A 14,782-nucleotide genomic window follows, 5' to 3' on the forward strand; every position below is an offset into this window, starting at 1 on the left:
GTTTCAAAATGGCTGCCAGAGTCTTGATATAAAGTTGGTCCTGAAAGAATCCTTTCTGATGTTTGTTTGTGTTCCTGCAGGACTACGTCTCTGAGACCCTGCAGAGGAAGAGGAAAGCTCCAGCCCCGCCCACCCCCAGTCCCATCACCCGAGACCTGGACCATCCTGCGGCCGCGCCCGACCCACCCCTGAGCAAGACCCTCAACTCCAAGATGGCGCCGACGACCGCCGCTCCAGAACCAGCCAAACCCACCAGAACCGAGCAGTTTGTCTCGGAGGTCCCGAGCTCCGGATCCCCGACCCCCAGCAGCAGCACCCTGGACAGCCTGGCGGCTCAGGACTCCAGCTCCGAGTCCAACCACAGCCTGGACGACTCGGACCTGGACCCCGATCGGACCGGGTCGCAGCTGAGCTCCCTCACCAGCAGCGCGGCCAGCGGGTCGGTCCGGATGATCTCTCGGAACTCCGTGATCGAGGCGGTCGTGGAGAGAAACGTGCGATCGGATCAAGACCGGGTTTCTAACCTGGAGCATGAGTCGAGCCTGAGGCTGGAGGAGGTCGAGAGCAACAGGCACAGCACCATGGGTAGATATTCTCACCTTTATTCTTTGACCTACACATGATCTTGAGTGGAGGAAATAATACCTTTATAACAATAAGTTGAGCAGGTTAAACACGGTCAATCATTAGAGCGACTCATGCCTGCGGGAAAATATTTGTTGTTTTTAAAGAAAATATTTTAACAATCTTGTGTTGACCAGGTTAAAGGTTAAACATGGTCATTAATTAGAGCGATTCATATCTGGTGAGTAAATATTGTAGTGGTTAAGTTGACACACTTGTTTAATTCATTTTGTTTGTTGGCCCTGATAAATAGTAATAGTTGAATTTTTTGAGGTGTTTTTCCTTTTTAAGGAAGAAAATACTGATATAATCTTAAGTTGATCGGGTTAAACATGGTCAATAATTTGAGCGACTCTTGCCTTCTGGGTAAATGTAGTAGAGACTTGTTTGATTCTTCTGTGATCTGCTGCAATAGTCCCGACAAATGATCTTTAGTGGATATATTCAAGTTTTTTGTTTTATTTTTAAAGAAAAAAATACTTTATAACCTTCATTTGAGAAGGTTAAACATGGTCAATAGTCCGAGCGACTCGTGTCTGCTGTGAACTGCCAGCTTGAACTTCTTATCACCCTTAAAATACATACAAATATAAAGCCTGCAGTGAGAAGCGCAATAGTTTGGTAAAGGCTTGAAATATGTGAGTGTTTCTAAGAAAAGTACTGGAGGATAGTATTACTGCTGCCAGGATCTGTTTCGAAGGATCTGTTCCCTGCTGTCGAAGAATGAGCTCCTGAGACTTGAACTGAAACATTTCTTCTCTTGAGACATGAATGAGTCAAAGATTGTGGTCCCGGGGGGGCGGCTGTCAGATAACATCAAGACTTTCTAGGAAACTTGTCAGTGAGAGTAAACATCACGCTGCGAGTACTCGTACAACTCGTCAGGCTGGTTTTCTGCTTGTCGACCTCCTTACTGAGCTTAATGCTGTCGTGTTACTTCTTTTCTTCACGTTCGTAACATACGTGTTTGAGAGTTCATCACATATATGTTTGAGAGTTCATCATGTACATGTTTGAGAGTTCATCACGTACATGTTTGAGAGTTCATCATGTACATGTTTGAGAGTTCATCATGTACATGTTTGAGAGTTCATCATGTACATGTTTGAGAGTTCATCACATACGTGTTTGAGAGTTCATCATGTACATGTTTGAGAGTTCATCATGTACATGTTTGAGAGTTCATCATGTACATGTTTGAGAGTTCATCACATATATGTTTGAGAGTTCATCATGTACATGTTTGAGAGTTCATCATGTACATGTTTGAGAGTTCATCATGTACATGTTTGAGAGTTCATCATGTACATGTTTGAGAGTTCATCATGTACATGTTTGAGAGTTCATCACATACGTGTTTGAGAGTTCATCACATATATGTTTGAGAGTTCATCATGTACATGTTTGAGAGTTCATCATGTACATGTTTGAGAGTTCATCATGTACATGTTTGAGAGTTCATCACGTACATGTTTGAGAGTTCATCATGTACATGTTTGAGAGTTCATCATGTACATGTTTGAGAGTTCATCACATACGTGTTTGAGAGTTCATCATGTACATGTTTGAGAGTTCATCACATACGTGTTTGAGAGTTCATCATGTACATGTTTGAGAGTTCATCACATACATGTTTGAGAGTTCATCACGTACATGTTTGAGAGTTCATCATGTACATGTTTGAGAGTTCATCACATACGTGTTTGAGAGTTCATCATGTACATGTTTGAGAGTTCATCACATATATGTTTGAGAGTTCATTACATACATGTTTGAGAGTTCATCACGTACATGTTTGAGAGTTCATCATGTACATGTTTGAGAGTTCATCACATACGTGTTTGAGAGTTCATCACGTACATGTTTGAGAGTTCATCACATATATGTTTGAGAGTTCATCACGTACATGTTTGAGAGTTCATCACATACATGTTTGAGAGTTCATCACATTCGTGTTTGAGAGTTCATCACATACATGTTTGAGAGTTCATCACATACATGTTTGAGAGTTCATCACATACATGTTTGAGAGTTCATCACATACATGTTTGAGAGTTCATCACATATATGTTTGAGAGTTCATCACATATATGTTTGAGAGTTCATCACATACATGTTTGAGAGTTCATCACATACATGTTTTAGAGTTCATCACATACGTGTTTGAGGGTTCATCACATACGTGTTTGAGAGTTCATCACATACGTGTTTGAGAGTTCATCACATACATGTTTGAGAGTTCATCACATACATGTTTGAGAGTTCATCACATACATGTTTGAGAGTTCATCACATACATGTTTGAGAGTTCATCACATACATGTTTGAGAGTTCATCACATACATGTTTTAGAGTTCATCACATACATGTTTGAGAGTTCATCACATACATGTTTGAGAGTTCATCACATACATGTTTGAGAGTTCATCACATACATGTTTGAGAGTTCATCACATACGTGTTTGAGAGTTCATCACATACATGTTTGAGAGTTCATCACATACATGTTTGAGAGTTCATCACATACGTGTTTGAGAGTTCATCACATACGTGTTTGAGAGTTCATCACATACATGTTTGAGAGTTCATCACATACGTGTTTGAGAGTTCATCACATATATGTTTGAGAGTTCATCACATACATGTTTGAGAGTTCATCACATATATGTTTGAGAGTTCATCACATACGTGTTTGAGAGTTCATCACATATATGTTTGAGAGTTCATCACATACATGTTTGAGAGTTCATCACATATATGTTTGAGAGTTCATCACATACATGTTTGAGAGTTCATCACATACATGTTTGAGAGTTCATCACATACGTGTTTGAGAGTTCATCACGTACATGTTTGAGAGTTCATCACATACATGTTTGAGAGTTCATCACATACATGTTTGAGAGTTCATCACATACGTGTTTGAGAGTTCATCACGTACATGTTTGAGAGTTCATCACATACATGTTTGAGAGTTCATCACATACGTGTTTGAGAGTTCATCACATACGTGTTTGAGAGTTCATCACATACGTGTTTGAGAGTTCATCACATACGTGTTTGAGAGTTCATCACGTACATGTTTGAGAGTTCATCACATACGTGTTTGAGAGTTCATCACATACATGTTTGAGAGTTCATCACATACATGTTTGAGAGTTCATCACATACATGTTTGAGAGTTCATCACATACGTGTTTGAGAGTTCATCACGTACATGTTTGAGGGTTCATCACATACATGTTTGAGAGTTCATCACATACATGTTTGAGAGTTCATCACATACATGTTTGAGAGTTCATCACATACGTGTTTGAGAGTTCATCACATACATGTTTGAGAGTTCATCACATACATGTTTGAGAGTTCATCACGTACATGTTTGAGGGTTCATCACATACATGTTTGAGAGTTCATCACATACATGTTTGAGAGTTCATCACATACATGTTTGAGAGTTCATCACATACATGTTTGAGAGTTCATCACATACATGTTTGAGAGTTCATCACATACATGTTTGAGAGTTCATCACGTACATGTTTGAGAGTTCATCACATACATGTTTGAGAGTTCATCACATACATGTTTGAGGGTTCATCACATACATGTTTGAGAGTTCATCACATACGTGTTTGAGAGTTCATCACATACATGTTTGAGAGTTCATCACATACGTGTTTGAGAGTTCATCACATACATGTTTGAGAGTTCATCACATACATGTTTGAGAGTTCATCACATACGTGTTTGAGAGTTCATCACATACGTGTTTGAGAGTTCATCACATACGTGTTTGAGAGTTCATCACATACGTGTTTGAGAGTTCATCACATATATGTTTGAGAGTTCATCACATACGTGTTTGAGAGTTCATCACATACATGTTTGAGAGTTCATCACATACATGTTTGAGAGTTCATCACATACGTGTTTGAGAGTTCATCACATACATGTTTGAGAGTTCATCACATATATGTTTGAGAGTTCATCACATACGTGTTTGAGAGTTCATCACATACATGTTTGAGAGTTCATCACATATATGTTTGAGAGTTCATCACATACGTGTTTGAGAGTTCATCACATACATGTTTGAGAGTTCATCACATACATGTTTGAGAGTTCATCACATACATGTTTGAGAGTTCATCATGTACATGTTTGAGAGTTCATCACATACGTGTTTGAGAGTTCATCACATACGTGTTTGAGAGTTCATCACGTACATGTTTGAGAGTTCATCACATACATGTTTGAGAGTTCATCACATATATGTTTGAGAGTTCATCACATACATGTTTGAGAGTTCATCACATACGTGTTTGAGAGTTCATCACATACATGTTTGAGAGTTCATCATGTACATGTTTGAGAGTTCATCACATACATGTTTGAGAGTTCATCACATATATGTTTGAGAGTTCATCACATACATGTTTGAGAGTTCATCACATACATGTTTGAGAGTTCATCACATATATGTTTGAGAGTTCATCACATACATGTTTGAGAGTTCATCACATATATGTTTGAGAGTCATGCGTACGAGAACATTGAGAGCTCCACCATCTTTCCTTCTCCGCCACAATCTCCTGATCTTTCTAGACGTAAACCTTGTTCTCGCTCGTCAGATCACGTCCAGATGCATGAACGCCCGACGGCAGATCTTTCTGCTCGGATCAATCAGCCAGAGTGCGTTTGATGCTGCGTTTACACACTTGTGTGGCAGATGAGAAGCATCAGCAATGGGGCGTCAGGACTGGGGCGTCAGGACTGGGGAGTCAGGACTGGGGAGTCAGGACTGGGGGGTCAGGACTGGGGCGTCAGGACTGGGGCGTCAGGACTGGGGGGTCAGGACTGGGGGGTCAGGACTGGGGCGTCAGGACTGGGGCGTCAGGACTGGGGGGTCAGGACTGGGGAGTCAGGACTGGGGGGTCAGGACTGGGGCGTCAGGACTGGGGCGTCAGGACTGGGGGGTCAGGACTGGGGGGTCAGGACTGGGGCGTCAGGACTGGGGCGTCAGGACTGGGGAGTCAGGACTGGGGGGTCAGGACTGGGGGGTCAGGACTGGGGCGTCAGGACTGGGGCGTGAGGTCATGACCCCGCCGGAGGGTCGGCCGTTAATCTGACACAAGAACATAAATGACTTCTGAATTGTTATGCTTCTTGTCAGTGTGTGATCACGGTGGTCCCTCGACTGTCAGGGTTCAACCTACACTTCAAACTTTTATCACCCTCTTTACTTATGGTGCCGACAAAACACACTGAACTCCCATGATGCCATCTGATTGGTCGATACAATACTAAATTAAATCTATGTTTCTGGTCAACATAATGGACTGCTGTGATATTCAGCTGTTACTGGGAGGTTTTGTCGAGACGAGGACTCACATTCAATGAGGTAACCTTTGATAAAGAGAGACGACTGTCCATTAAAATGATCTGTTTACTTGTGTTGATGCTCTTCTGTCTTCTCTCCTCCTCCCTCTCTAGTCTACTGCTGTGGTCCACTGCGACTGAAGTCTCGCCCGGCCTGACCCTTCCTTCCTTCTTTCCTCCTGTTTTCTGTCGGTGGTCACGTGTTGATATGGATTAGACGAGAAGTTAAAAATGGAAGCCGTGATGGACGACGGAGTCGATTACGAGACGAGGAAACTTGATACGTATCTGTCGATAGTTTGTGACGTGATGTCTGCGGATCGATAGTCCGGCTCCGGTGATGGTGGATCGTGAACCTGGTCTGGAGACCAGAGACCAGAACGTCTTCAAAGACATGTTGGAAACATCTCAGATATTAGTTTGATACAAATGTTGTTCGGTGCATGACGAGAGGAAATATGTTACGTTTGTTTTTGAGGGTTTTTTCTCTGTGTTTCTTTATTTAGAAAATAAACTACTGAAAAATATTAAACACATTTTATTTTTGCTGAATTTCAGCGACTTTACAACAGAAGCTTTGAAAAATTCACAACATTTTTGATTGGATTTGGTCTCGAGAGATAAGAAAACATGCATTTTTTAAACTAATAGATCAATTTATACATTTTCAAATAAGAACCGTTGTTAAAAAAGCTTATCGTACAAACTTATCTAGTTGATCATCGTATTGGTCTTTGATTAATCAATCGTAAATATTGAAAGTAATAATTAAAAGTGAAAACAAAATATATTTTAATTATCTCAAGTTTTGTCTTTTGAAACAAAAGATATTTTGAAGCTCACATCAGAACATTTAAAAAAGAATCTGTCAAGAAGTGGACGGAAAAATAACTGATTAAACACAACGATGTGGAAATAACACGAACATTTTTATACGTTTAAACATCTGTGATGCTCGGACAACCTTGTTGATAAAATGTGTTTTTAAATACGAACAAAACTATGATTGAAATGAGAAACTTTAAAAAATATATATAAAAATAATGTAGATCAATCCTTGTGTTTTCTTCTCAAAGATACAAACAGATTAAGTTGTTGATTGTTGTTCCTCGAGTCATCTTTGTTTCTCTGGACATTGACGGTGAAAGAAGGTACGAACCTCTATCCTCCTGCATGTGCGTGTGTTGTGCGAGCGACTTGCTGTGACCTCTGGGATCGGGTTTGTTGTGCTGCAGTTGTGCGTCTGCACGCGCACACGTGTGTGTTCGTGGCTGGCGTGACTAAGCTGTGCTGGGAAGGATCTGTAGGACGGACTTGTGAGTCATCACCACGTGTTCAGAACTCATCAGAACTCAGCACATTTGGACCCGGGCCCAGGTCAACACACACACACACACACACACACACACACACACACACACACACACACACACACACACACACACGGTGTGTATTGGAGACGCGTGCAGACAAATCACCGTCTATTGTGCAACTATTTATACAAGTGTTAGCAACCGTGTTTGATCGTCGGAACCGATAAGCCGGTAGAACCAGGTTTGATCCGAAGAAGGCTATAAAAAATAAGTAGGTGCTGCTTTTACGACGTCGTTGACGCCGCGAGTGGCTGTTGTCGTGTCTTGTTGTGAGTCTGAAACTAACTTGTGTGTCTTTTCCTGACGACTAACGCATGAGAAAATGTTTTGCTCGTTGATTTGTTTGAACAACATTTATTTGTCGAACTCAACATGAGACGAGATCCTTCTCAACTTCCCTCTCATAATGTCGTAATACTTTGCCGCCCAGCCAACAAATGACAGCTGTCCATCACTTTTGACATAGAATTTGAATATAGTATCGTAGCGACCAATAGAGCAGTGTGAAGAAAGGCATCATGGGAGATCTCACTCCAGTTAGAATTTTGGCTCTTGAGGGAACTTCAAGGTTTGAGGAGCAAAGTGATTTGTTCTGTGGAAACTAGAGAGAACTAGAGCCGACTTGAGTCGTGGCGTTCAAAGGTCTGACCCTTAAGTCTGACCAGATCTTCTCTGCCTCTTCTAAGACCTGGTCCAGTCCCTCCAGAGGTCCACGCCGACGGTGGACACGCCCGAGGACGAGACCGTCTCCGTGGGCAGCAGCAACGGCAGCAGCAGTCTGATCGATCACGGCTACGCCGCATCCGACGGTCTCGCCGAAGACTCCGGTCTGGTCTGCTCGCCGTTCGAAGCCACGTCCCCGGAGGGAAGCTTCCGTCTCCATGGTAACGCTGGACCGCAGAAACCTGTGCACGACATCTCCAGCGACAGTGACGAGGGCTGCGCCACCTGGGAGTCCAGGAACAGGTACGTGGATCTTCTTGGGTCTTCTTGACTCACGTACATGAAGCTGAGGGTTCAAATCCCACCGAGGTAACAACTGAGGCCTTTATGCAAACCTTGCTGATCCATTAATGTCAGGTTTGCACCGTTAGTTTCATCGTGTCTTTCAACGATTCGATTCTGTATCGATATTCAACTGATTACATTTTCTAGTTGCGGTTCTGCTGCGCAGAGTTGCGGATCTGCTGCTGACCGTTGTGGTTCTGCTGCAGAGAGTTGCGTTTCTGCGGCAGACAGTTGCGCTTCTGCTGCAGACCGTTGCGGTTCTGCTGTACAGTTGCGGTTCTGCTGCAGACAGTTGTGGTTCTGCTGCTGACAGTTGCGCTTCTGCTGCAGAGAGTTGCGGTTCTGCTGCAGACAGCTGTGGTTCTGCTGCTGACAGTTGCGGTTCTGCTGCTGACAGTTGCGGTTCTGCTGCTGACAGTTGCGGTTCTGCTGCAGACAGTTGTGGTTCTGCTGTAGAGAGTTGCGGTTCTACTGCAGAGAGTTGCGGTTCTACTGCAGAGAGTTGTGGTTTCTAATGCAAAGAGTTGCGGTTCTGCTGCAGACAGTTGCGGTTCTGCTGCAGAGAGTTGCGGTTCTGCTGCAGACAGTTGCGGTTCTGCTGTAGAGAGTTGTAGTTCTGCTGCAGACAGTTGCGGTTCTGCTGCACAGAGTTGTGGTTCTGCTGCACAGAGTTGCGGTTCTACTGCAGAAGGTTGTGGTTCTGCTGCACAGAGTTGCGGTACTGCAGCACAGAGTTGCGGTTCTGCTGCACAGAGTTGCGGTTCTGCTGCACAGAGTTGCGGTTCTGCTACACAGAGTTGCGGTACTGCAGCACAGAGTTGCGGTTCTGCTGCACAGAGTTGCGGTTCTGCTGCACAGAGTTGCGGTTCTGCTGCACAGAGTTGCGGTTCTGCAGCACAGAGTTGCGGTTCTACTGCAGAGAGTTGCGGTTCTGCAGCACAGAGTTGCGGTTCTGCTGCACAGAGTTACGGTTCTGCTGCACAGAGTTGCGGTTCTGCAGCACAGAGTTGCGGTTCTGCTGCACAGAGTTGCGGTTCTGCTGCACAGAGTTACAGTTCTACTGCAGAGAGTTGCGGTTCTGCTGCACAGAGTTACGGTTCTACTGCAGAGAGTTGCGGTTCTGCAGCACAGAGTTGCGGTTCTGCTGCACAGAGTTACGGTTCTGCTGCACAGAGTTGCGGTTCTGCAGCACAGAGTTGCGGTTCTGCTGCACAGAGTTACGGTTCTGCTGCACAGAGTTACGGTTCTACTGCACAGAGTTGCGGTTCTGCAGCACAGAGTTGCGGTTCTGCAGCACAGAGTTGCGGTTCTGCTGCACAGAGTTGCGGTTCTGCAGCACAGAGTTACGGTTCTCCTGAACAGAGTTGCGGTTCTGCTGCACAGAGTTGCGGTTCTGCAGCACAGAGTTGCGGTTCTGCTGCACAGAGTTGCGGTTCTGCAGCACAGAGTTGCGGTTCTGCTGCACAGAGTTGCGGTTCTGCAGCACAGAGTTGCGGTTCTGCTGCACAGAGTTGCGGTTCTGCTGCACAGAGTTACGGTTCTGCTGCACAGAGTTACGGTTCTGCTGCACAGAGTTGCGGTTCTGCAGCACAGAGTTGCGGTTCTGCAGCACAGAGTTGCGGTTCTGCTGCACAGAGTTGCGGTCTGCTGCACAGAGTTACGGTTCTGCTGCACAGAGTTACGGTTCTACTGCACAGAGTTGCGGTTCTGCAGCACAGAGTTGCGGTTCTGCAGCACAGAGTTGCGGTTCTGCTGCACAGAGTTGCGGTTCTGCAGCCAACCCAAACACAATGCGTCCTCGTAGTGACTCGCAGCTTCTGAGAAGAGCCGGGTGTTCCTGGAAAGCAGCGAGAACATCCATTCATAAAGTGTTTCTATGAAAGATCATTGATCGTCTGGGAACTTCTCGACACGATCCAAACAAACCAAGAACAGTCATTGGCAACAAAGGCCTTTGAATCCGGGCCGAAACCCAAGAACTATCAAAGCTCTGGACCAGAAGTCGCTTTGGAAACATGGTGGGAAGTGTTGCTGGCACCGAGTGAGGAGCAAGAATGTGTTTCTGTTGTGAGCAGATGAAGTATGTTTTTTAAATATTGCTTTAAGTTAGTCCAGTTTAAGAACAAAACTACCATTTATTCTCTCGTCTTTTATAACATTTACGTGATAGTTATGATGTTAGTTTTCAGTTGATACATTTGACCTCATTAGACTCGAGTTACTTGCAGTTTTTAATGGATTCTTGTTTGATTTTATACTATGGAGGTGTGTCATGCTTTTGTTCTCTAGTGAGGGGAGGATAAAAACTCTTTTTATCTTAGAGAGAAACCAAGTCACCCAGGAAAGACTCTTATCCTCAGGTGAGATGATTCCAACTGGAGTCAACATCTCTTGGTGTTCCAAGTATATATGTGTAGTATTGTCCAGTACTTGACTCTGGTGTTGTGATAGTGTAGTAACAAGTATATATGTGTAGTATTGTCCAGTACTTGACTCTGGTGTTGTGATAGTGTAGTAACAAGTATATATGTGTAGTATTGTCCAGTACTTGACTCTGGTGTTGTGATAGTGTAGTAACAAGTATATATGTGTAGTATTGTCCAGTACTTGACTCTGGTGTTGTGATAGTGTAGTAACAAGTATATATGTGTAGTATTGTCCAGTACTTGACTCTGGTGTTGTGATAGTGTAGTAACAAGTATATATGTGTAGTATTGTCCAGTACTTGACTCTGGTGTTGTGATAGTGTAGTAACAAGTATATATGTGTAGTATTGTCCAGTACTTGACTCTGGTGTTGTGATAGTGTAATAACAAGTATGTATGTGTAGTATTGTCCAGTACTTGACTCTGGTGTTGTGATAGTGTAGTAACAAGTATATATGTGTAGTATTGTCCAGTACTTGACTCTGGTGTTGTGATAGTGTAGTAACAAGTATATATGTGTAGTATTGTCCAGTACTTGACTCTGGTGTTGTGATAGTGTAGTAACAAGTATATATGTGTAGTATTGTCCAGTACTTGACTCTGGTGTTGTGATAGTGCAGTAACAAGTATATATGTGTAGTATTGTCCAGTACTTGACTCTGGTGTTGTGATAGTGTAGTAACAAGTATATATGTGTAGTATTGTCCAGTACTTGACTCTGGTGTTGTGATAGTGTAATAACAAGTATGTATGTGTAGTATTGTCCAGTACTTGACTCTGGTGTTGTGATAGTGTAGTAACAAGTATATATGTGTAGTATTGTCCAGTACTTGACTCTGGTGTTGTGATAGTGTAGTAACAAGTATATATGTGTAGTATTGTCCAGTACTTGACTCTGGTGTTGTGATAGTGTAGTAACAAGTATATATGTGTAGTATTGTCCAGTACTTGACTCTGGTGTTGTGATAGTGCAGTAACAAGTATATATGTGTAGTATTGTCCAGTACTTGACTCTGGTGTTGTGATAGTGTAGTAACAAGTATATATGTGTAGTATTGTCCAGTACTTGACTCTGGTGTTGTAGTATTTACAGACCACATGACTCTTGTAACTGCTTTTATTTGTTTTCAAACCAAAATATGTCCAAACATCAGCTTTAAAAGCTGCAAGACTCACTGTATCCTCTAGTCCTCAGTCAACATTCTTCCTTTAGCTGCGTAGTAACGTAATGACTGAATGATTTGCATGTTAATTGTGTAATAAAATTGAATTATTTTCACAATAATAAAACTAAACTATAAAAAAAACTGTGGTAAAAATATACTATCACAGTTGATAATATCGATACAGTATCATGAATATTCATAACACGCTTGTACAACCTCCTGATGATCCGTCGATGTCTCGGTCAGTGACCTGAAGCTGTCGGGGTCACGAGGGTCGAAGGGAGACGACGAGAAGACTCTGGACATCACGTGGCGTTTCCATCACTTCGAGACCAAACCTGAGTCACATGATCGAGCACGAGTCACTGCCTCCGATGACCTCGCGACCTCAGACGACCCGGTGACCTTGGAGCGAAGCCGAGTTCCCGTGTCTCTGGTGGACTCGGACGTGCCAGTGACCGCCATCGATGAAGTTCTGGACGAGATCGAGCTGGAGCGAGAAACCACAGCGACTCAGAGGCTGAAGTCTTTGGACGGTAAAGGTAAGGTTTGTAATTTATGGAATAATAATAATAATATTTTTTTTAATAAAGCAACTTTCTTTTAATAAAGAAATAAAGAAACATTTCAACGAACAATAATAATATGACATCAGATGCTAATAAAATATCCAAGATGATGAAGAGAACCAGGACCAGAACAGGAAGGTGAACACCAGAATAAAAGCCCACAGGAAGTGGCCTCTTGACAACTTCCTCATCAGGAAAACATGTTGTTTAATCAGATCTTTTCTTCTGAACTGAATGTTGATCTTCTTCAGACATGAACTTTTGTTGAAGATCGATTGTTTCTCAGGAGTCACTCCAGGCGTGAGGAACACCAACAACAACGCGTGGACGGGCTCGGACACGAAGAAGACGGCGCCATCTTCTGAACGACTCCGAGACGACAGGAAGGAAGTGAAGGAGGTCCAGGAACGAAGACCTCCTGAGAAGGTTCCTCCGGTGCTCCAGGTGGACTCCAGGCACAGGAAGATCACGCACAATGTGACGTCGCGCTTCGGCATGAAGACCTTCACCGTGGTTCCTCCGAAGCCCAACGTGGTCCAGACGACGGCCGCGGCGCCGGCGTCGGTGTCGGCGGGCGCCATCAGGATCGACGAGCAGGGGAACATGGTGCGAGCCGGGGTCAACTGGAACAAGACCTCGGAGGTCAAGAAGAGCGAAGGATCTCCTCGGGTCAGAAGGTCTACGGACGTGTGGACCTCCGGCGAACGACAGGAGAGAGCGAAGCTGGACGACTGGAGAAGACCTGAAGGACCTGACAGAGCTCTGAAGCACCAGGAGACCAGGACCTTCAGAGAAGAAGAAGAAGGAGCTCTGAAGCACCAGGAGACCAGGACCTTCAGAGAAGAAGAACCCACGGTCACCGTGTCCAAAACTGTCCAGCGGCCAAGTATCAAAGCGAGCCTCCCTCCCCCGGTCCAGACCAACCTCCTGCAGAGAGACCTGTCCTTCCTCAAACCCTCCAGAAGAACCTCCAGTCACTACGTGGCGTCGGCCATCACCAGGACCAGACCCGGCCCGGCTCAAAGAGGTCCTCAAGACTCGTCTGCTCCTCCGAGGCGGTCGGAACAAGGGAGCGTCCTGAGGGGAGACCACGAGGACTCTGTGGCCCCCAGAGAGAAGAACCGAGGAGAGACTCGGGTCCAGAGGAGGACGAGTCCAAGTCGAGTCTCGCCTCGGAGTCCGGAGGTGAAGAAACATCAGGCCAGAAGTTCTTCACCAAACAAACCCTCAAAACCACCCAAACCTGTGAGTCCTACAGACCCAGTAGATCAGTTTTGTTATGTTGGACTCATGGAAGATAATCATCAGGATATTGATGCTTTCATTATTTCATCCTTTCATCTTTTCATTTTTCATCTTCTCATCATTTGATCCTCTCATCCTCTCATCCTCTCATCATTTCATCTTCTCATCCTTTCATCTTTTCCTCCTCTCATCTTTTCATCTTCTCATCATTTCATCTTTTCATCCTCTCATCATTTGATCCTCTCAGCCTGTCATCTTTTCATTTTCTCATCCTTTCATCTTTTCATCCTCTCATCTTTTCATCTTCTCATCCTTTCATCTTTTCATCCTCTCATCTTTTCATCTTTTCATCCTCTCATCCTTTCATCTTTTCATCCTTTCATCCTTTCATCCTATCATCTTCTCATCCTCTCATCCTTTCATCTTCTCATCCTTTCATCTTTTCCTCCTCTCATCTTTTCATCTTCTCATCCTTTCATCTTCTCATCCTTTCATCTTTTCCTCCTCTCATCTTTTCATCCTCTCATCTTTTCATCCTCTCATCCTCTCATCTTTTCATCCTCTCATCTTTTCATCCTCTCATCTTTTCATCTTCTCATCCTCTCATCTCTTCATCCTCTCATCCTTTCATCATCTGATCAATTTATCATGTTTAGTTTTTATTTAGATTTTCTTTAGATGTTTTCAAATTGTATTAATTTTTCTTTACACATAGACTTACTATTATAATTATAATAACACAAAAATACATATTCAATGTATTTTTTTCAATTCATAGTCTTTTAAATGTAATATAAACGTTAAAGTAACGTCACCAGACAAAACCAACAGAGCACCGAGCTAATAATCATGCGCTTGTACATCACATGATCGTCTGTGCGTCGCATGATTGGCTGAAAGTTCAAGTATCTCTGAGCTCTGTTGGTTTAGTCTGGTGTCTCTATCATAACAACATTTATATTGAATTTAAAAGACTGAGAATTAAAACA

The 14,782-nt window shown here is 43.5% G+C and overlaps 1 protein-coding gene across 7 annotated transcripts in view; it reads left to right on the forward strand.

The window, feature by feature from the left end:
- Nucleotides 1-14,782, forward strand: part of cobl (cordon-bleu WH2 repeat protein) — a 79,598-nt gene that overhangs the window by 58,358 nt on the left and 6,458 nt on the right. For all 7 annotated transcript variants that reach the window (XM_087812102.1, XM_087812107.1, XM_087812106.1 and 4 more), the window contains 4 exons: nucleotides 81-585; nucleotides 8,066-8,345; nucleotides 12,226-12,521; nucleotides 12,835-13,793. In XM_087812102.1, the coding sequence (XP_087668228.1) occupies nucleotides 81-585; nucleotides 8,066-8,345; nucleotides 12,226-12,521; nucleotides 12,835-13,793 (2,040 nt within the window). The remainder of the gene's footprint in view (nucleotides 1-80; nucleotides 586-8,065; nucleotides 8,346-12,225; nucleotides 12,522-12,834; nucleotides 13,794-14,782) is intronic.

The sequence above is a fragment of the Callionymus lyra genome, chromosome 17 (genome assembly GCF_982586985.1).
Source record: "Callionymus lyra chromosome 17, fCalLyr1.hap1.1, whole genome shotgun sequence".
Classification (NCBI taxonomy): domain Eukaryota; kingdom Metazoa; phylum Chordata; class Actinopteri; order Syngnathiformes; family Callionymidae; genus Callionymus; species Callionymus lyra.